This window comes from Rhamphochromis longiceps, linkage group LG5 (assembly GCF_057381845.1).
Source record: "Rhamphochromis longiceps isolate RC_006_pf linkage group LG5, R_longiceps_female_GT1.1, whole genome shotgun sequence".
Taxonomy (NCBI): Eukaryota; Metazoa; Chordata; class Actinopteri; order Cichliformes; family Cichlidae; genus Rhamphochromis; species Rhamphochromis longiceps.
Window position 1 is genome coordinate 13,415,005 of NC_140561.1, and position 21,251 is coordinate 13,436,255.

General features: G+C 40.9%; 1 protein-coding gene across 2 annotated transcripts; it reads right to left on the bottom strand.

Annotated features, from left to right (window-relative positions):
- Nucleotides 1–7,863: 7,863 nt before the first annotated feature.
- On the bottom strand, nt 7,864–20,731 carry LOC146669401 (monocarboxylate transporter 2-like). Of its 2 annotated transcripts, none has more exons than XM_085405934.1 (5): nt 20,573–20,731; nt 19,779–19,999; nt 16,116–16,259; nt 12,126–12,929; nt 7,864–8,339 (listed from the first exon to the last, which is right to left on the bottom strand). In XM_085405934.1, the coding sequence occupies exons 2-5, from the start codon at nt 19,993–19,995 to the stop codon at nt 8,065–8,067; spliced, it is 1,440 nt and encodes a 479-aa protein (XP_085262060.1). In that variant the 5' UTR covers nt 19,996–19,999; nt 20,573–20,731; the 3' UTR covers nt 7,864–8,064. The 2 variants fall into 2 exon arrangements, with proteins under 2 accessions (XP_085262060.1, XP_085262061.1); XM_085405935.1 differs by having other exon boundaries at nt 20,502–20,588.
- Nucleotides 20,732–21,251: the final 520 nt, after the last annotated feature.

The following is a 21,251-nucleotide window of genomic DNA, read 5'->3' on the forward strand; positions in this document are numbered from 1 at the left end:
TGGACATTCACAGCAAAGGAGCACAATCAAGCCTTCAACTGATGCAGCGAGAGTACTGACTGAGATCATTTTTTGTCCCACATTACCTTCTATTCTTTGGCTCTGTGCTAAATCCAGAACTGAATTGATAATCCTTCTCCTCACATCTTGATTAATCAGCGCCCATCATGTATTAAAGACCCCATAGTACCATATAATCCTAACAGAGCACTTCACTCTCTACTAGAACAAAGTAGAGAGAACAAACTACTTCCTAAAGTATGACTGGGAGGCAGAGCCTTCAGCTCTCAGGCCCCTCTCCTGTGGAACCAGCTCTCACTTTGGATTTGGGAGACAAACATACTTTTAAGATTAGGCCTAAAACAGTTTGATAAAGCTTATAATTAGGGCTGGAACAGGTGACCCTGAACCCTCCCTTAGTTATACTGCAATAGACTCAGGCTGCTGGGGTAATTCCCATGATGCACTGAGCATTTCTTCTTCACTCATCACTTTATTAGCTGTGTTTTTATACACGACTACTGTATTTAATAAATAGTAATTATTAAACCCTGGTTCTCCCATAATGTTTCTTTTATTCTGTCTCTTTCCTCTTTCCTCTCACCCCCAACTAGTCATGGCAGATGGCCGCCCCTCCCTGAGCCTCGTTCTTCTGGAGGTTTCTTCCTCTTAAAAGGGAGTTTTTCCTTCCCAAAGTCGCCAAGTGCTTGCTTATAGGGGTTGTGAGTTTCTTTGTAGTGTGCACTTTATATTACCTTACTAAGTGCCTTAAGGTGACTGTTGTTGTGAGCTGGCACCAAATACAAATGAATTGACTTAAACTACTGTATATTAAACAGATGCCTGAGAATAGCAGTAGGTAAAGTACAGAATATCCACACAGTTATACCAAACCAATAACTGAGGTGAATGATCTGGAGTCTGAAGACTGCAAGCTAGTTAAGGCATTTCACTCCATTTTCACTGCTCCACATGCACATAACATGCCTCAGTCTCCTCGCATTAGATGCCAAACACACCCTCAGACTTTGGTGGCCTATTTAACCATTTATTGGGTTAAAAAAAACATTTGGTGAGTTCAGTGGACATCCAAATAGGGTTCTATCCCATCTTTGCAATCCATCAGCAAAGATCAGGCTGTATCACAGATGTTATTTAACCCTAACCTTAGTTATACGTAATTAACCTTAATTTTCAACATAAAGAATGAAAAATGTTGAAATGAAGTCAAAAAAACTTCCACCCTCTCCCTTTGAGGTGCTGCCCTGCTCTGCAACACTCCCTGCTCTTACAGCCACTCCACTGCCGAAGTGCCCACCTGTGGGCTCTGCAGGGATTTTTGCTCATTACTGACTGAGCTTGAATGTTAGACAGCAGACTCTAACCATATTCTACTGTGGTTATAAATGATTTCAAACATGAATAGCTTAACTTACCTTTGAAAATTATCGGTTGCAGTGATAGCAGCATGAAAAATGCATTTCTAACAGCTTTGTATTTTGTGTGATCAGATCTCAAACCTTTACCTGATGCTGTTCATTGCAGTCAACCTTTGTGCACAGTACACTCAATCCATAGCTATTTTGTTATACTGCACTTGAGAATTACTGTTTATTCAATGTTAGTGAAGATATAAATTTCTTACTTTCATCTTACTGTTTTCAAGCAGTAAACCAAATTATATCTGCATGCCTTGATATGGTTCTAGCTAAAGTTTAGTGATTGTTTTTAATAGAATCAGCCATATGACTGCTTTGCAACAGGAATAATCAGCTGTACGGTTTAAAAGCTGCATGTAAGCAGTTTAACCTGAATTAGACCTTTACTGGAGAATAGCCAGTAGCCGAGGTAAGGACATGCATATAAGTGCGGTCTGAGAGAGAAGCAGAGAAATCAAATGAGGGACTTGGAGTTGAAAGTAAAGAGAGTGTCTGTAGAGATTACACGGATGGAATTCTATGCGCTAGGTGTGCACGCGTGTTTAATTTGGTGTAATAAGTGTACGAATCTGAGTATGTATGCAGGCGCGGTTGCAAAAAGTTTAATGTGTGTAATAAAAAGATTCTGAGAGCATGCCTGAGTGACTGTAAAAGAAATGCAGAGGGCATTCTCTTCAAACGGGTGGTATTCAAAGAGCAGGCACTTTCAAAAGGAGACAGCACTGAGGGCAGCCGAGTTTGAACTGTGTTTGTGCAAAGCAGTCTGCCTTTTAAAAAAAAGACAAGCAAAGAATTAATTCCTGAAGTGCATTCACTGAGTCTTCTTAGAAAGGGAGCAAATTTTAGGGGATATAAAGAAGTAGTGGTGGAGCTGTGAAGACAGGGGGTTTACTAACCGAGCAGGGAGCAGGGAGAGGAGGGAAGTTGTGGACTGGAAGGCAAGTGAGTGAAATACATGGAGGGTAAGAAAGGGATGGAAAAAAGGGACACATAGAGGGAGAACACTGGCCCGGGGCGCTGCTACGTGCTTTGCCTTCTTTCTCCCCTTTCTTCAGGAGGCTCTCAGAGAGACGGAATAGACACGAGATGAAAAGAACAAAAACCCACTTTCTACATGGACCTATGGGAACGCTTGAGCCAGTGGTGCCACATATAGCTGCACCGATCTGACCTCGGCGCTGCAGGAGTGATGGCTAGTGAATTACCATGTCAGTGGCCCAGTGCCCCGTCACTCCAGCTCCCTCACACGCATAATAAACACACTCTATCACCCGTTCGGCCCAACCACACCGCCCAAAGAGAGCATATTAATTATAGATACACATTAAATTACTTTCATTACCTCCCCTGCTCAGTCGACGGGACAGAGACAGGGATGATGGATGGAAAGGGGTTTGCTTTACTTCCCCAAGTAGCAAACGCCCCTTCTTTTACCTTCTCTCACCCTTTTCTGGCGTGTTCATTCTTTATTTTGCACCAGTTATCCTGTGACTTGCATTTCCCTATTTGTCTTTTGCATCTTTCCCCCAATTTTTTTTGTGACAACTAGACAATGGGAATGTCTGTTCTCTGTCACATAGAAGAGAGCAAAATGTGCCGTAGGGGAAAATTGCCCCCATCAGACCATTGTTTGGATCAGCTGAATGAATTAATGAATAACTGTGGTACTTTCAGGACCCAATAGGTACGCTTAATTTTTTTTATACTGAATATGAACCATAGGAAAGAAAACCCAGGTTTGTCGTCGGTATGTTATAATACAGTATTGTGCAGCTGAAGTTGTCAATCAGACACTTTCCAGTTGAAACGTGAATAAAATCTGACTCTACTTTTCTCTGTTCATATTTGCTCATGTATCCAACAGCACTGACTGAAGTACAGCCAAAACATTGACAGTTGTACCTCTAATGACCTCCTGCAATTTGAACCAAATTTTCACATTTGGCTTCATCGCTCCAACAGACCACTGATTTTCTGATGTATACCTCAGCCTTTTTTCCCCGTTTCCCCTTCTAATAAAACCATTTCCAAAGAGGCTTAAGCAGACAGTCGATGGATCAACACAAGGATCAGATGCATCTCTCAGTTCCTGTGTCTGGTATTTTTTTCTGGTATTTATTTCTTGCTGACATCATTTTCAGATGCTGTTCATCTGCTGTAGGCCTGCTATTTTTTCTTTTGTCCTCCACATGCTCAGTTTGTCCACAATGCCAATATAATGTTTCAGCTAACAGCTCTTTGGGAATCACATTGTTGGTGCAAAAATACTAGTTTTGAAAATCTGGGAATGTTATCCTTGACAGTTTTTGTAGATTTAATTCAAGAGATGATGTCCTCTTGTTGCAAACTGCTCGTAACAAAGTGCCTAAAGATGCAATTTAAAATGTGTTCTTTGGTATGTGTCAGCACAACACTGCCTCAACCCTTGTGTTAGGTGCCTTTTTTTTTTTATCCTTGAATGATTTAGTGTAAAGTGGTTAAAAAAAACATTACTCTAAAAAATAGTCAGATGCAGGAACTGGACTGAAAATAAGTGGAAAAGAAGCTAATATCCAAAGAAAACCTTTAGAGACCTGGAGAACTTTCAACTGTGGCTCAAGACTTTTGCACAGCACTGTATTTCCAGTTGTACTCGATTAAACTTGATCTATAAGCTCTCTGATTTGATTAACTTTTGAAATCAATCACAAGAAACCTAGCGTCTGCATGCGCTAATGAAAATGTGGCTAATGTGAAAATAGCACCTCTCCAGTGTCATCTTCTCTCATCCCATACAGTGCAGTCCCTGAGCAAATAACCATGCGCCACATCTCTTCTTTAACCCTAAAGGCCGCTGTAGGCGTCGCAGTGTGTCTGTGTATTTATGTGTGTGCACACTTGTCCTCCTTCGCTGCCTTCTATAAGTTTGATCTCACTGCAGCCAGGAAACCATTACATCGGGTGCCTCTGCTTGCTCAACAACCCCGGGTCTATCTAATCTCTGCTGCTCCGAAACATCCCATTCAATTTCTTCTGTTGATAGATGCCAGTGCTCTTTGAGCCCTTCGGGAGTACATTCTTTCTTTCCTGCTCGTCTCCAACTTTTCGCTTGTGTAAGACCACTAGATTCATCAGGTCAGCCCCCCCTATTGTAAACAACTAGGATCTGATTTGCACAGATCCAAAGGTCAAGAGAACGGCTGACAGTCAGCATCCACGCGCCAGTCTAAGAACGTTTCGTGGCGTACGTAGGATGCTTTATGAAGAGTGATACCCACTTAGATTCACACACTCCTGAGCTCGCTACCTCTTTAACACCGACTGACAGTTACTGTAACTGAGAGCTGCCAGTTACACTTAGAACAAGCAGATGCATTCTAATTGTAGTCGTCATAAACAGATAAGGAAGAAGCACTCTAACACTAGCACTACTCTTCCTGTTTACATTTACAGCCACAGATGCTACTTAGTGTTTCCAGCTATTTTGCAATTATATTACATTTTGCTGTAACCTCAGCAGACAGAGATCTACTGGGCAAGACACTAAAACCCATGATGCAAGGAGAAAGAACACCAAAAGAACCCTTTAGTAAGGACATAGCCCGTGTTTATTGAGATCATGATCACATAACATTGCATTAACTGTGAAATTACTAAACAGCAATGCAGAAGTGTAAACTACCCTCAAGCCATTTTATTCACGGCTGTTTATTTTTTGCTCCACAGCACTTTTCACCCAGCATTGCCTAGTCATTGGACCACCTCCAAGACCCTCTGGAGATCCAGAAGTCTTGTTTTTTTTTTTACCATTGGGCATGGAGGACAACATTTATGGAACTCCACAGGAACAAACATTATGAGAAGGGCAGCCTGTAGAGGAGGGTCAGGAGGCCAGAGGGGAGCACGAGGTGAGAGTGAATATAATAATGACAAACGGATTCCTGGCCGCTGCAACCGCAGCCTCGTCTCTCGGGTACCTTTCCACCTTGTCATGTCCAAAGACCTTGTATAATACTCAGCAAAGGGACAGGAGATAGCAAACACGTGTGTATCTGTACTCGCCTGTGCATTTCTAATTTATTGGCCCACTGATTTGCTGATGCGTGTGAGGCCGCACACAGGAGCACTAGCCTGGAACAGCCGGGCTTTGGTTCATTAGGCGCTCACACCCTTAAGCGGCTGACATTTCCAAACTTGTTCCCCAGTTTTCTAATTGTCGTGAAAAATTGGACACAGGCGCCAACATTGAAAAAGCTGCACGCTACATCTTGATTTGATGGCATTTCTTGAGCATCGCCGGGTGAAAGTGAAATGCAAAAAAAGCACGCTGGATAGTGCAAAAAGTGAGGAGGGAAATTAAACAGGGCTATTCATCCTTCTCATTTGAAGACCTAAATAATCATCTACATAGATAAACCACATAGTGTCATCTACCATTATTGGTACAATTCGCACATCTTAAAAATATGTCAGATGTGGTGTGTAAATTTCGAAAAGTAAACCTTAAAATTGTTACTCAGATAAAGAAATCAAATAAGAAAAGCAAATACATAGCATTAAATCGATTAACAGTTTATACAAATCCATCTTCTCCATAAAATAAATGTGACTGTTAAATGTCAACACAAAATTATGGCATCATTTTGGGGCACTCGTTAGTTTGTGTTTCAGCTTGAAATTAATAAATACTGACAAACGGTTAAAAAGGTGTCATCATGTGCTGTTGATTACAGAATTAAAGTCAGTTTAAGACTCCAACAACAGGCTTTGTTAGTGTATGTTTAAACTTTACAGACTTTACAAAGACCAACCAAAAAAAAATGGAAATATATGGACCAGCAGACAGGGTATTTCACATACAGAAAGTAGAAGTTATAAAATGTAATCACTGCATGTGCAATACTACAACAAAATATCAGTGTTTTCAGTACGGTGAAAACAACGATGGAAAAACATCACATGTTTAAAGGAAAGTACACAATTCAACATTGCTCCAGAGTCCAGGCAGGTGCAGTTGTACAAATGTCATACCTCTAGAGAGCTGACAGAGTGGACAGATGACTGTAAATTAGTAAAACATGCTGGTCATAATTTCCCCATGAATGTTAAAGAGATGACTGATATTTAGCTGTTTAGAGCAGCTAAAGTTTGACATATAGCTAAAGGTCTTAGCTTTGTACTTTGTCACAGTACTCTTTTATTTCTTTGTTGTCACGGGTAACATACCACATTTGCAATTCATGGCATCTTTTCCATCCATTACTACTCAAATGTAACTTTTTTTTTAACCCAGTAAACAAAAAAGAAAATCCCAGACACATCTGCATTACTAGCGCATTATATAAAAAGACAGAAAATACAATTTCATTTCATTTTAAGAATCACTGTCACAGTTTTTCTTCCTCTGTGTGGCCTTAGTGCTGTGGGATAATTTACTCATTTTCTAGAAAGTGTCATGTAACCTTGAAGCATACTGAGGAAAGTAATAAAAACATGAGATTTGCTGTAACTTACTATAAAAAACAGAAATCTCTGTCTGTCCACAAACCCCTCCTGAACCATCAAGAGTTCAACCAAACTTGATGCACAGGGTAGCATCATATCATTTTGACAACAAGACCTGATCAACAAACTGTAAATTCCAGAATTTACATTTTTTACAGTAAATATTCGCATCACTTTTCAATTGTGCAGAAAAAAGAACAACAATACAAGAAATCACAGACTGTGTCTGAGAAAACAATGTCTCTCAGCTACAAACAGCGCTGCTTGAAATGTGAAAAAGCACAACAGCTTCACAACACAGCTGCTGGCGAGGTCCACTGATAAAGAGGTGCCAGTGAGTCAACTCAGAAATAATAACTTCTAGTTTTAGTTCCCCATCCTACTCTGTGGAAAAACAAACAGCTTTTTGTTGTTTACAGAGTAAAAGGCACTCATATCGGTTTGCAATGAGGTAGATCAATACAAATCAAAAGGTTAATGTATAATAAGAGTTGTGCCTTCAGAACAAAATAACTGGCAGGATCAAGAATGAATTGCAAAAAGGGTTTTGTTTTTGGTAACACAAAAGGTACTCCAACAAGATGCATTTCTCATTTAAAAAAAACTTGACCCAATACTGATATTTACTTACAGGCTGCACAAACTCACATGCACAGGAAAAAACTTTTAAACTTTCAAAAAAAATTGGTTAACCATCTTCAATTCTTCATCAAGAGCCATAATCAGGTCAAAGTTGTTCATGTATGTATGTATGGCTTGTACAGCAAAACTTCCATCAGCTTTAGCTCTACCTTAGCAAAAGTAATTAAAAAAAAGGAAACACACTAAGCTAACATGGTGAATATAGTCAAAAATCTATACCAGTGAGAAATCTCCACGTTTAACAACGTTAAGCAGCTTTGCGCGCCGATATTAGCAATTAGCTCAAGTTGCTATACAACCTGTTAGCATGGCTGTAGTCTCTGTGTTGTCTGCTGGTTGAAAGACTTTACAGTTCATCAAAAGTCAAAGACTGACTGAACGAATAAATCAGTCTGTTAAAAATGAGTGCGAGCAAGCAGAAAGCAATCTGTGCTAAGATCAACCTGTACAGCTACAACTATCACCCCGCTGCATTCACGCTAAATAAAGCAATCACATTTCATTTTGTTTCGGCGCTCTCTGGGTCCTGCTGGGCTGCGCTCATCTCCGTCTCCTCAGCTTCAGGCTGCTCCATCTCTGCCGCTGAGATGCTCATCTGCTCCTGGTTCTCTATGTTAGTTTGGTTACGCTCTCGGTCTTTAGCTCTCTTTTCTTTCTCCAGCATGTGGTAGTTGTAGATGTTCATGACGAAGAGAAAAAGCCCGCCAGTCGTGATGACTGAGCCACACATGAGGAAAAGGTACTTGTAGTCGCCAAAGATGTCTACCAGTAACCCTGTGTGGAGGAGGCCAGAAAGAATATTTAAAATTAATCAAAGAAAACACAGCACAGTGAGAGTATAGCGTCTAGACGGCAAGTTTGAAGGTGAAGAGGAAGATCAGACTCAGATATTGCTTATGAGTGCGTGCAAGAGAGCGAGAGTGAGCATAGGCCAATTTGAGAAGAGCCATCTCGGAAATGACGGGGCCATTACACCCTTCTTGGCTCTCCTGAATTGCCGGAAATGCAATTTGGATGGCTGCTACCAAAACGAATCAGAAGAGAGGCATATTCTCAGAACCATAAATATCCAGCTCAAGTCTGCAGAAAAGTGACAAATGTGGTTTAGATCAGATTTCAGCCTGCGGCTTTTCTGAGCCCTAAGTCCACAAGTCGCCCCGACCCCCGTTTTCCCCTCCAGACACGGATCGATAGGCGAATGTCGCTATCTCTCTCAGTGTCGGCATCTAGGACTGTCCACCTCACTGCATTACAATCCCCCTTAAAGCCGTATGGAATCCTGGCAGCTCGCCTCAGAAGCTGAAGTATTTTGAGCAGGATTAGTTTCTGTTTATTTTCTCTTGCTCCTAGAGTCTTCCCTTCTCTTTCCACTATTAAACATCTAGTTAGTAAAGATGACTGTGTTTATTCATCAGGCCAGTTTTATAAAATTGATGTTTGTCAAACATATTAGGAAGCACATTTAGTACAAACATGCTACCGTCTCCTTCTGAAACCAATTAAAGATGATGTTAAACTATAAGGAAATTAAACTGATTCCCTTAGCAGATCTCCTTAACTATACCACCTGCCATCTTTGCAGTGGAAGATTGTGTTAAAATAATGTTTGTGTGACTGAATGCAATGTACTGTACTATACTAGGAGGGGGTCACTTTGCATTTGGATCAATTTCAACCATCTCAATGCCGGCTGTATATCTGATTGATAGCACTCATCTGGTGCCTGTACTCCAATGACCATCACCCTCATTAAGACAGCCCTTGATTGGCTAAGCAGTAATTAAGTCCATCTGGCATAGTCACCTCTTTTTTAATGTATTCACAGCTTAATTATGGCCCAGGTACAGGACTTTAATGACGAGAGTTTGAACTGAGCGTCATTAAACACCCAAAGCAAAAGGGTAATTACACCCGCTTACCTCACTTCCTCCTAATTGGATTGACCCGAAGGTTTGGGGGAGCAGTAACAAGCAGAATAGGGGAGACATAACGATTGAGCCCTCTGGAGGAGATTGTTAGACGTGCAGGGAGGCACTTATTTACCCTATTAAATGAGCGCCTCGGAACACGGTCGCTCTAGACTAACTGGGGGGCCTGTAACTTTTCACCTCATTAAAAGTCAGGTTGGAGGCAAAGGACGCGTTTGTCAGCAGGATGATATTCACAGCTGATTAAGTCATGTTCAGCTAAACTACTGTACATCCTCACCTTGTTTATGTAGGACATTAGGCCTGTATGAACACTGGTGAACAAGTTGAGCAACAACAGAGAGGATGGCTTGCTCACTGCAATACAGTATGTGTTATTGACAGACATCACCAAAAATGATAAATACCTTTCAAAACCAAATTTCTGAAAACACTAGGGAGCGTACACCCACAAGTATTGTAGTCTATCCTTACATGCATGAAGAAAGATGGCCACAAGTTAAGAAAAAAGTTACATGTAGGAGATGGTAACTAATTTATCGGACAAAATAGGTCTGCCTCGACTTGTTAAGAAAAGCAGTAAGAGTCGTGGAATAAATGATTTAAAAAAAGCATCATTTTTTTTGACAAAAGGAGGAAATACTTTGACTGATATTGCAAAATCAACTCTAGGCTAAAATGGCTATTACATTATATCTCATAGTAATGTTAGTAGCTTTTTTCTTTTTGTTTTACAGGGACAATGAGCCAAAATGCTGAACAGGTGGTCAGTGTAGTACTGTGTGCTAAGGTTGGGGCATATGTAAAAATTTTCCAGCCGACATTCGTCAATCCAATAAATGACGACGGGCGATATATTCGAGCAGGTGACTTTTTGATGGGCGGGGGAATGTAATCACGCACCAACTGATTAAAGCATTTAAAATTTATTTGTAAGTTTCATTTGGAGGGAATACTTTACCTTCTTTTCTTGTTTGTTTCAGTATTAATATAGCTACTTTTTGGATTATTGAATCATTTATTTATTTGAGATGCACTGAATCACACAAAAGACTTTACGTCTGAGGGTTTGGGTTTTTTTTAATGTTCGCTTGAAGAGATATTTTGATTTTTAACTTACTTTTTGTTTAATTTTGTATTGGTTGTTTGGTTGAGTGTGTAAGACAGACAAACACTGGACCGACCTGTAAACACGGTTATAGTGGAAAAAAGAATCCAGTTTCTCTTTGTTTCCCTCCCCACCATTGTGTTTGTTAGTTTTTTTTTATTTAAATAAAATGTTTTTGTTTTTTCTGAACATAGGCTACTGCCGTTCTTTCTTTCTATTATGAGTTTAAGTAAATGAATCGCTGCATTTGGGTGACTCTGAGGAGGGGGGGTTTGTTCGCAGCTGGAATACGGTGCTGCTAAAACAGCGCTATTATTTTTTCCATTGACTGCTTTTATTAGCTTCAACCAACATTATTAGCAAACTTACTTGTGGGCAAATAAATAAATTGCTCTTGTAAAAACGATCAAAAGCTTTTACAAGAGCGGTGGGTCCAATCGCCCAACCTTACTGTGTGCTTCCTAATGTGACGTTTATACACTATGATGTAGATTCATGCATAAGTGAATCAGTCTTAAAGTTTGGCATTGTTTTTTCCCCATCAGTTTTGCAACATGATTTTATAACTGCAATGAAAACCAACAATACCACAATACAAACAATACCACCCTAACTTTACCTCGTAAAGCCTCAACAATGAAATATCTGTGGATGTTACAGTGGGCTGCGTTTATAGATATATTTCTGGCACTGCAGTGAAAAGCTGTCACAATAGAATCGTGCCCGCTTTTAATTGACGGCCTGAGCATCATGGGCATTATACACTCGTCTCATGTGCACAGAGATTCTCTGAATCTGTTGATGATAGTATGTACTGTAAATGATAAGATATTCAAAGTCTTCACAATCTGATGTTGAGAAACATTAATCTGAAATTGTTCCACAATATAGACACAGTTTGCTTCTTACTGGTAAACTGCCCATCTGTATTTCTGAGTGCCTCACTAAGACGCTCTTTATACCCAACCTGTTGCTATTGCAAATGTTCTTCCAGCTGTGGTTAAAGTCAGACTGTAAATAAAATGCAGCTTTTTTTTTTCTTATCTTTAAATGAAGCCTGGATTTGCCCCAGATGCTCCATTATGTCATGAAAGCCTGTGCCCATGAGGATAGATGGCTTCTTTCCAGCAGGAAATCACCATGACGAACTGCATCTTTGTGTGGGCGTCTCATACAATACAAAACATCCATACTCCGTGATAATGCGGCTCTGTCTTACAGGAATGATACTGTTACCAAGCTTTACTGCAACATAATGCACAGCCTGTGAATGAAAGAGATAAACAAACAAATATTGTTTGCAAGGCTGCTCTCGCTTGAAAGCGGTTATTTCCTCTGTAATGGTGGAAATTTCTCTTTTCCCCAAGTGTTTCTGCATGTTTGTAAGTATATATTACCTTGCTCTTTGCCTCAGTTGTAGAAAGAAGCAGCGTAAAGCAATCTTAAGTGATCTAAGAGTAAACATGTGTACTTGTGTAAGAGAAAGACAGAAAAAGGATTATGTATGAATGAAGGATGTGTTACCTGCAGCAGGTGGTCCCAGCAGCATGGGGAAGCACTCCACAATCGTGACAAGTCCAACGGCGCTGGGGAAGCGCTGATTTCCCATCAGATCCATGAGGCATTCAAATATCAGGGCGAAAACCATCCCAAACCCCACACCAAAAAATACTGCGTAGACCACCAGGAGGGTATAGCTCCTCATCAGAGGGCACAGCAAATGGCACGTTCCATTAAAAACCATGGCAAAGCTGAAGAAGTACTGAATTCTAGGCCTGATCCACTTGCTGTTGGCTACCAGGCCGGTGCCGGGTCGAACAAACATGTCAACAAAGCCCATAATGGAGAGCAGGTAGGCCGCAGAGTACTTCTCAACACCTTGGCTAACAGCATAGGTAGACAGGAACACAATGGGTGCATACGCTCCAAAGATGAACATGACATTTCCTATTAGGTAAATGACAAAGCCCCTGTCCCTGAAAAAGGACAGATCCACAAACTTCTTTGTGTTCTTCATACAGCTTCCTTTTATCTTAGTCTTGCACTTATTTGGCCGATCCACGTTTTGCTGCGGTGCACAAGCGAGTGTCTTACAAACAGGTCGCATGAGGGCTCCAGCAACACAACAGTTGAGCATCAGACCCCCCAGGATAAGGAGGCTTCCTCTCCAGCCATATGTGCCCAGTAGATATTGGTTAAGAGGAGCCAGGAAACAAAGGAACACTGGACTGCCAGCCATAGCAAGTCCATTGGCTAAAGGACGCCTGGCCAGAAAATATTTACTGATGATGGTGAGAGATGCATTCAGGTTAAAGGCGAGTCCACAACCTGCATGTAGAAAGATTGAAAACATCTCAGTCACATTCCAAAAACCCTCAGGAAGAAAAACCCTACTGAACCTGAGCTCCAAAGGGTACTTAATTAAATTAAGACTAAATCTGCCGGCTGCTCATTAAGGTTCCATCTCATTTCACTTTTGCCATCTAAAATCTCATTACAGGACTCTGGAATTATTTCAGAAATAATTTCTCCATTCAAGTAGAAATAAATTGGAGAGCCTGGGTAATACATTTACTCACTTGCCTTTCTATGCAGAAAATTTTAATCTAATTGGACCTTATTTTGAAGAAGATGAAGAGTTACAGTTAGATAGCTACGGTGTTTAGAATTTCTCCCTCTAATGTCAGGGTATTCTTACGATGCATAAAGTTTTTGTTGTTTGGTTGTTTTTTTAATGCATTTAAATGGGGATTTACTATATTAGGCTTTTAGGGGGACATAAAAAGTGTAATTTAGCAATTTTTTCTTTTCTAATGAGGAATTTCACATTATTTTGACTTTAAATTAAAAAGACTGACTGCAATCCCAATAAATGTGACATCTACAAGTCACCGAATTATGACACTGTCCCCTAAAACTTAAGAGGAACACTTAATCATCACAGTATAATAACATATGTTAAAGCTGTTGCCAGACTTGTTTTGGTGCAAGTGAAAGTGACAACAGGTTGTCTTCATTGGAAAGGCAACCTCCAAAAAGCCACATGGCACCATTTAGTTGTAATCCAGCTCCTCCAGGATGGCACATCACCTTCTCAAAATGGTTTGCTGTGTCTCCCAGCACAGTCTCAAGAGTGTGGAGGCCATTACACAAGGAGACAGAGCTGTAAAGGGGTGCCAACCCAGCAGGAGTGGTGTCGGCTCCTTTGTATGGGAAGGAACAGGACCCAGCAAAATGACCTCCAGCTGGCAGCTCATGTGCATGTTTCTGACCAAAGTGTCATAAACAGATTCCATGAAGTGTTCATAACCAGCACCGTGCAGCTCCAATGGCATTCGCCAGAGAACATCAGAACTGGCAGGTTCGCTGAGAGCTCATCTGACAGATCTGAAAGAGTCTGGAGATGCTATGGCAAACCTGTGGTCTGTGGCCACCACATGCAAAACAGTTTCTACGTTCCTGGTACCCGTTTTAATGCATAACAGTGTGTTTTAAATGATCACGGAACCCCAAATCATGACGTACCAAAAATGGTAACAGAGGAATTTTCCATGCATTTGTGCTGTCACACCTGGATTATTGTATTGCCTTATTTACAGGCTTAGATAAAACATCTTTAACGCCTCCAAGCAATGCAAAATGCTGCAACCACACTAACACATTCTAGTAAATGAGCTCACATTAACCCTGCTTTATCATTTTTAATTTGGCTCCCAGTTGACTTTAGAATTTGTTTAAAATTTCTTGTATTACATACGGACTAAATGGACAAGATCCAAACTATATATCTTGTAATCATTTTGTGTGTGAAAAGCACTATAGAAACTATTTAAATGACGCTCTTAGTTCAATTATAAATATGTACTACCATCAAAATGTCCTAGAAAGTGTTGAGATTAAATTATTTGAAGTGCCTCAATTCTATGCTTTATATTAACTAAAATGCCATATATATAGCCATATATAGTGTAGTATTAAGTGGACACAGCCCTGAAAATAAAGGCATTAGATTACATGTCCTTGGGGGATAGAATGCTGTAGACTCTCGCTCACGCTTGCCTGGGAGAAAGTAGATAACAGGGGACCACCTTCTAGTAGAAAGTTACTGAAACACTGTTGTTTAGACTAGAGAGGGACCAGCAGATTGATTGTTTGATTGTAACTGATTGTTTATTCTGAGAAAAACAGGTGTGGGATATTAAACTGTTTTGTGACGCATTATACTGCTGATTTATAAGAAATACTCTTTCCAGAGAATCATGGCCTTATTTTTCTGATTAGAAAGAACAGAACATACTGCACAGGAAGGCAAGGTCATAACTTACACTCACTGAGAAAAAGAAAGAATCTGAATGTTTAGTTTGGAGGGGGGCCGAAGCTTTGAGAATGTGAGAATCGGTCAGACACGTCGAGATTTGCCGGACACCCTCCTGTGCACATCTCCCGTCCGCACATTTGTAATGCTCAAAGTGTTGTATGGAATAAAGAGAATTGCATTGATTAAAGAGATTGTTGATTGAGCATTTATACACCGAGTGTTGTTCTTCCTTCAGCCCAAAATTCAAAGAGTTGGTGTATTTAATAAAAGTCCACTGTGTGTATAACCAATGCAGTCAATCTTAGCAACACAGATTGTTAAAGCTGAGGTGTGTGCAGAGAGACAAACCGTGAAACTGTTCATGTGATCTTGTGTTGTGCTTGAACGGTGCCAGGTGCTCCAACCAATCAGAAGCATTCATTATTCCAGTGACAAGGACAGCATACCTCACCAGCTTCTCAGCATCACAAACACCAGTGAGAGAGTGAATGAAGGAGTATACGAGGAGGAATAATTCTGAGATGTATTTCGCTGTGTGTGGGGTGCTTTTTTATTAACGTGCAGGTGTTTGTGTATGTGTAAGCATATGTCTGCATGACTTCTAGGCAAAACTGCCTAATGCCTGTGTGTCAGTGCACTAGGCACAGGGGAACAGTGTAGAGCCCACACATGCCCCAGGCACCACACATGGCCCAGCCACTCGCTGTGCCTATTAATCCTTCACAGGGGCCCTTGGCTGGGTAATGAGCCTCTTAGGATGGCAGAGAGCCCCCATGTGACGAACCTGATTGGAGCTTACGGAAGAGTACAGAGGGCCATGGAAGATCATGCTCTCTGGGATCAGAGACAGTTCTGTCTTAATTACTGTCCTGGTCCTGGTCCCCTCGGTGCTCTAACTGCACCCTAGGAGCCGGGGCAGATGCCCAGGGCCTTCAGGAAAGGCATGGCAGTCTAGTTATGGGGAGCAGATCTGAACCAAGAGATTCTAAAAGGGATGTGAAAAGATGCAGACTGCCAACATCCCAATCCCACTGGGACCAGGATTGATGGGAATGCAAACTGAATGGTAAACAAGTATGGCATGATATCTTGGTTTTAGTCTGTGATCAATTATGAATTCCCAAAGTGAGACCACAAAAAGTAAAACCTGTTCAAGCAGCAGTAACACATACTGCTTAGGAATAAAAGTACTGTACCTCCAATGACGCCAATGCAGAAGTAGAGATAAGCGATGGAGCTCCCAAAAGATGCGGTTACCATAGACACTCCACACATCAGTCCACCCATGATGACAATTGGTCGGCTCCCAAAACGATTGACCAACATGCTGCTCACCGGTCCTGCAAAAACAGATGAGCACTGAGAACGAGCAGTACATTCTTGTATTATGTTACGTCTTAATGTCGCCAAAGTTTTAGTAATCCGGGTACCTACTACTTCAAGGTAAACTGATGGGTCTAAACCAGTGAAATTCATCATGTGATCATAGGGCTAAATTCTGCCACACAATTTTGTAATGAATAGCTCATTAAACAAAAGAAACTCATCTTTTAAGTTATTTAATGTTTTTTTTAATGTCTGTTCATTTTATCTGAAAAGCATTATTATTTGCACATTAGCTGTTGAGCATCCCTGATCTAAACCAAGGGCAAAAGGACATCACAGAGAGTGACAGAAGACCTCCACAGCAAAGCAACCTGGCAACTCATTAAACATTCCCCTGATAATGTAAAACACTACACCCAGTGATCAATCAGCAATTAAAAAGCCTTTTATATGCTGTCACTCTTTCCTTCATTCATAACCTTGCCTGAAAGAGTGACATTGAACCACAAGTCATTCTCCAGAATAATGAAAACCTCTATATTCTTATTGCAAACTACACAGGCTTCTCGAAAAAAAAAAAATTAAAGGAACGCTTTGAAAACGCATCAGATCTCAATGGGGAAAAAAAGATACGTATTCTGATGTGGACAGTGTTAGGAATGAAAAGTTCACACATCATTTGAAGGCAATAAAAGTGATCAACCTGCCCCCCAAAAATCAAAGTGGAAAAAAACAATGCAGCAATGATGCTCAGTTGTATGTCCCCACATTACCCTGTATGCATGTGTGACAACGTTGGGGTGTGCTCCTAATGAGACAGCGGATAATCTCCTCCCAGATCTGGACCCGGGCATCACTGAGTTTTAGCAGTATCCTGTTTTAGCAGTTGTCTCATTGTTGCCCCTCTAGTGCAGCTGTTGTTAATTTCATTAACACCAAAGTGGGTGAAACTGATTAACAGCCCCCTCTGCTACTTACCTAATCAATATCCCAGCAGTTTAACTGAACTGATGCTATACTCTGATTAAAAGCTGTTCCTTTAATTGTTTTTAGCTGTGTAGTTCAGTGGTGGTAGCAGTGATAGATTAAATCTTTTTGTTCCAATTTCTTTCATTTTTGCACTAGCAATGTGATCCTTAAAGAGCCATTAGCTGAAGACATTGCATATCTCAACATGGTGCAGTTTGTCCAAAAAGAAATCTAGGAAAACTGGACAAGTAGAAGTTGTGTCCTTGGGAAATAGGGAAAAAGCATTCTTAAGGGAGGCCGAAGGGAGAAAAGGCTGAGGTATTCCCAGTTACACAAGAACTGGACTTAAAATCAGTGGCAACAGGTCTTATGGAGTGATTCATCCAAATGTGAAACTTTTGGTTCAGATCAATGAGTGTCTAGAACCAGTGGAGGCTCTGTTATTGTTTGGGGCTGTACATCAGCCAGTTGTGTTGGGCATCTTGTCAAAACTGATGGAATAATAAATGCAGAAAAGCATTAACAGATTTTGATCCACCACACAAAGCCGTCTGGAAAGTGTCTGATTGGCAAAAACTTCATTTTTCAGATCATGATCCAAAAACACACCTCCAATGCAGTAAAAATATACCTGAATTTAAAAAAATAAAAATACAAACTCTCGACAGAAAACAACAAAAGGCAGCCAAGATCCAAACAACAGCTTCAAGAAGCCTGGAGAACTATTCCTGAAGACTACTTAAAGAAATCAAGAAAGCGTGCCTAAGACAGATCAGGCTGTGTGAAGAACAGAGGGGGTCATACCAAATACTGACATTCATGCTTGTTAGAATGATACAATATTTATTCTTTTTACCATATATGCTCTATTTCCATGTATGATTTGACATGTTTTAATAAATTGCTGCACCTGTGTCCCATTTTTCTAGCAAAATATAAAGGAATGAAGGGTGACTCAAGACTTCTGCACAACACTGTATGGGAAATCAAATATCCACCCAGCTGTTTATACAGTTACACAGGTTCAGAGCAGGGTCAAAGATAGATCATCGTTTTCGCTGTAGCCGTGTCACAATAGGGCATCTCTTGTTCTACCACCGTATCCATTTCCATTATAAATTTATCATTGTGACTCGTTGAGTCAGAGGTTTCCTGAAAAGGCTGTCATGTCTTTCCCATGGGGGCCTGGTGTCAGACCCCACTGTGCTGAACCTTCCTCTGATATATTCCCCTCTTTCCTTCTCCTCCGCTAGGTGACATTGTTGAATCCTTGCCAAGGACAATATGATAAAGTCCTGTGCCTGAGCCACATTGGAGGGGAATATTTCACTAGTTAGGCCGCTCTGAGTTGAGTGCAGGTGAGTAACATAGCGTGCTGTCCTGCAACCTTGAAAGCAGATACTAACAAACTCAGGTTAAAAAAAAAAAGAAAAAAAAGAAGAAGACAAGAAGAAAATCACACTAAATAAAAACTCAAGATTCTACTTTTTTCTTTCAGCAGTGAATAAAATATTTATGTCTTCACAAAATCGTAGAGAATACAGTTTTTGTTACCTTTATTTATTCTCAACGTTAGTATTTTGAAGACAGTATATAATATATCTAAGTAGGGTCTGATTTGTGACATCTGACTTCACTTCTACAAACCCAAATGTACAATAGATGTCACATGCAGTGGTGCTTACTTCCATAAATTCCCTTTGGACCTCAGTGAAGAGACTTAAATTTAGGTCAGGTGACTTACATGGAAGCAACGTTCACTTTATTAGGCAGCGGGTGCAGTCGCTCATGTGAAGCCAGTTATACTCGTTACTGTATTTCTCTAAATCTAAATTACAACCATACACAACAGTCGTGCCTTTGCAGCGGACACAGACACCACACAAACGATCTTTATGAAACTGGGATTTTTGTGTTTATGATGCTTATCGCCAAGTACAAATGCACAGAGCAGACTTCTCAAAATACTGATCTGTCTGCTGTCGGCTGGTTTGAAGCTGTGCTTTAGTAATGCTTGATGCAACTTCTTACAGAAGGTGTAGAGAAAGTCTGATCAACAGACCACGATCGGTGCTAGTATGGGGTGTACGTGGTATGTCAGAGCCCTAGGACAACTAAATAAAACACAAAAGAACAAGAGACCAAAAAAAACTCAGTCTGGTTAACCTGCAGGCTATTATTTACCAGCCAATACAAATGTGTTCTCTAGTAGTGATAAGAGTACTGATTTAGAGGTGCTGACTACAAAAGGTGTGATGGCCTAAAGGTATGAGGCCACACTACACTGCATTCCAAGCAGCTCTGGGTTTGAGATTATCATATTTATGCTAACCAAGTGGTTTATTGATGTAGCATCACAGCTGACAAAAACAGACTGCAGAAGACTATTCAAATTCAATTCAGTTTTATTTATACAGCGCCAAATAACAACAACAGTTGCCTTAAGGCGCTCTATATTGTAAGGTAAAGTCCCTACAAAAATAAAGCATACAGTAATGCTAACTATATGGATAGGAAAGCTTAGAAACAGTTTAACCAATAAAGCACACACAGAGTCAACTCACCTCCTGCATACATGGCAGCTAGCATAATAGAGGAAATCCATGCTATTTCACTGTAGCCAGCCTGCAAGTCTTCTTGAATGTCTTTAAAGAAAATGGAAAGGGCTTTGGGTGTGGAGTAGGCAAACCCAATGGAAATATGGGCCCCAATCACAACCATCCAGCCCCAACCGCCATCCAGGGGCTTGGAGCCCAAAACATCTGCTGGAGCAGGAGGCATGTTCCTGTTCAGAGTGTACAGTATAGGGGGACACAGTGTTACAGTCGCTGCATGCATGAACAAAGCAGTACAATCTAAGTAAAACACACAAGCGCATATTAATTAAAAACGAGGAGTCGGATTTCAAAATAAAAGTCTCAACATCATTCTAAACTTGCTGACAGGTAGTTGAGACATGGACTCACACCGAACTTAAAGTTTGGGCTGTTTTCAGATTCTGCGACATGCTAGACCACACCGGCCATGTTTGTAAACAGAAGCGGGGGAAATAACCCGCAAAACTACGCAACAAAGCAAGCTCTTGTGTAATATACTGCTGCTGCTGTTGGTGGTGGTCATCATAATGGGAAATGTGTGATTTCTTCCCTAGACGTATTAAAATACAGCAAGACCCAAAGGTCTGACACTGCAATTCCACATTAGTTTTTTACAAGCCAAGATAACTTTTCCGATCACTCCGTCTCGTTAAACCGTTCCGCGCAGAGTGGGGCAGGAATGCTACTCACCACCACGTGGACAAAGAAACCGGTTAACCAGCGTGTGTGGATATACTGCAGAAAGCCTGACTGCATCTTACCGTTCACTGAGCGTCTGCGCAGCCTCTCTTTACGAAGTTCCTGACCAAAGTTTCACCAGCCCACAGCTTTATTTGACTGCTGGTCACATGTCGCACACATGGGCCCGAGGTGATCCGATTCACTGAATCAATGGGACATGAGCTTTGTCTCCTCTGCGTTTTTCAGCCACACTGCTGTCTGCGGCGGCATTCAGTATGACAGCCGAAGGAAAAACGAAATTCTACAACTACTAAGCTATTACAACAGGAAGAAAGCTGTTACGGCTGTGTGTCCTTTACCTTTGGCAGACATAAAATGTTTTCATGTACCTAATGATGGTTTTCAGGCGTTTTCCAAGCCAAAATGAGTTAATCTGACCCATCTGATCTGATAAATTGAGGTCATAATCTAACTACTCAAGATCCGCCTCTTCTACCCGGTGAAATACACACAGACTGGACACTTTATTAGGTATAGCTTTCTAGTACTGGTTTGGACCCACTCTTGCCTTCAGAAGTGCTTTAAAACTTTATTGTACAGATTCAACAAGGTGCTGGAAATATTTCTGATCTCAAATGTGCTTTACTGAACTGAGATCTGCTAACTGTGGAGGTCATTTGAGTACAGTGAAGAAAAAACCAGTTCAAGATGATCTGAACTTTGTGGCGTGGCATATTATCCTGCTGGGAGCAGCCATCT

What these genes read in the sequence shown, in the direction of transcription:
- LOC146669401 (XM_085405934.1), bottom strand. Translation starts at nt 19,995, where the DNA reads ATGCCTCCTGCTCCAGCAGATGTTTTGGGCTCCAAGCCCCTGGATGGC. An exon ending in AGCTGCCATGTATGCAGGAG is followed by an intron (nt 16,260 to 19,778) that starts GTGAGTTGACTC and finishes CTGTTTTTGCAG; the next exon opens with GACCGGTGAGCAGCATGTTG. An exon ending in CTGCATTGGCGTCATTGGAG is followed by an intron (nt 12,930 to 16,115) that starts GTACAGTACTTT and finishes TTCTACATGCAG; the next exon opens with GTTGTGGACTCGCCTTTAAC.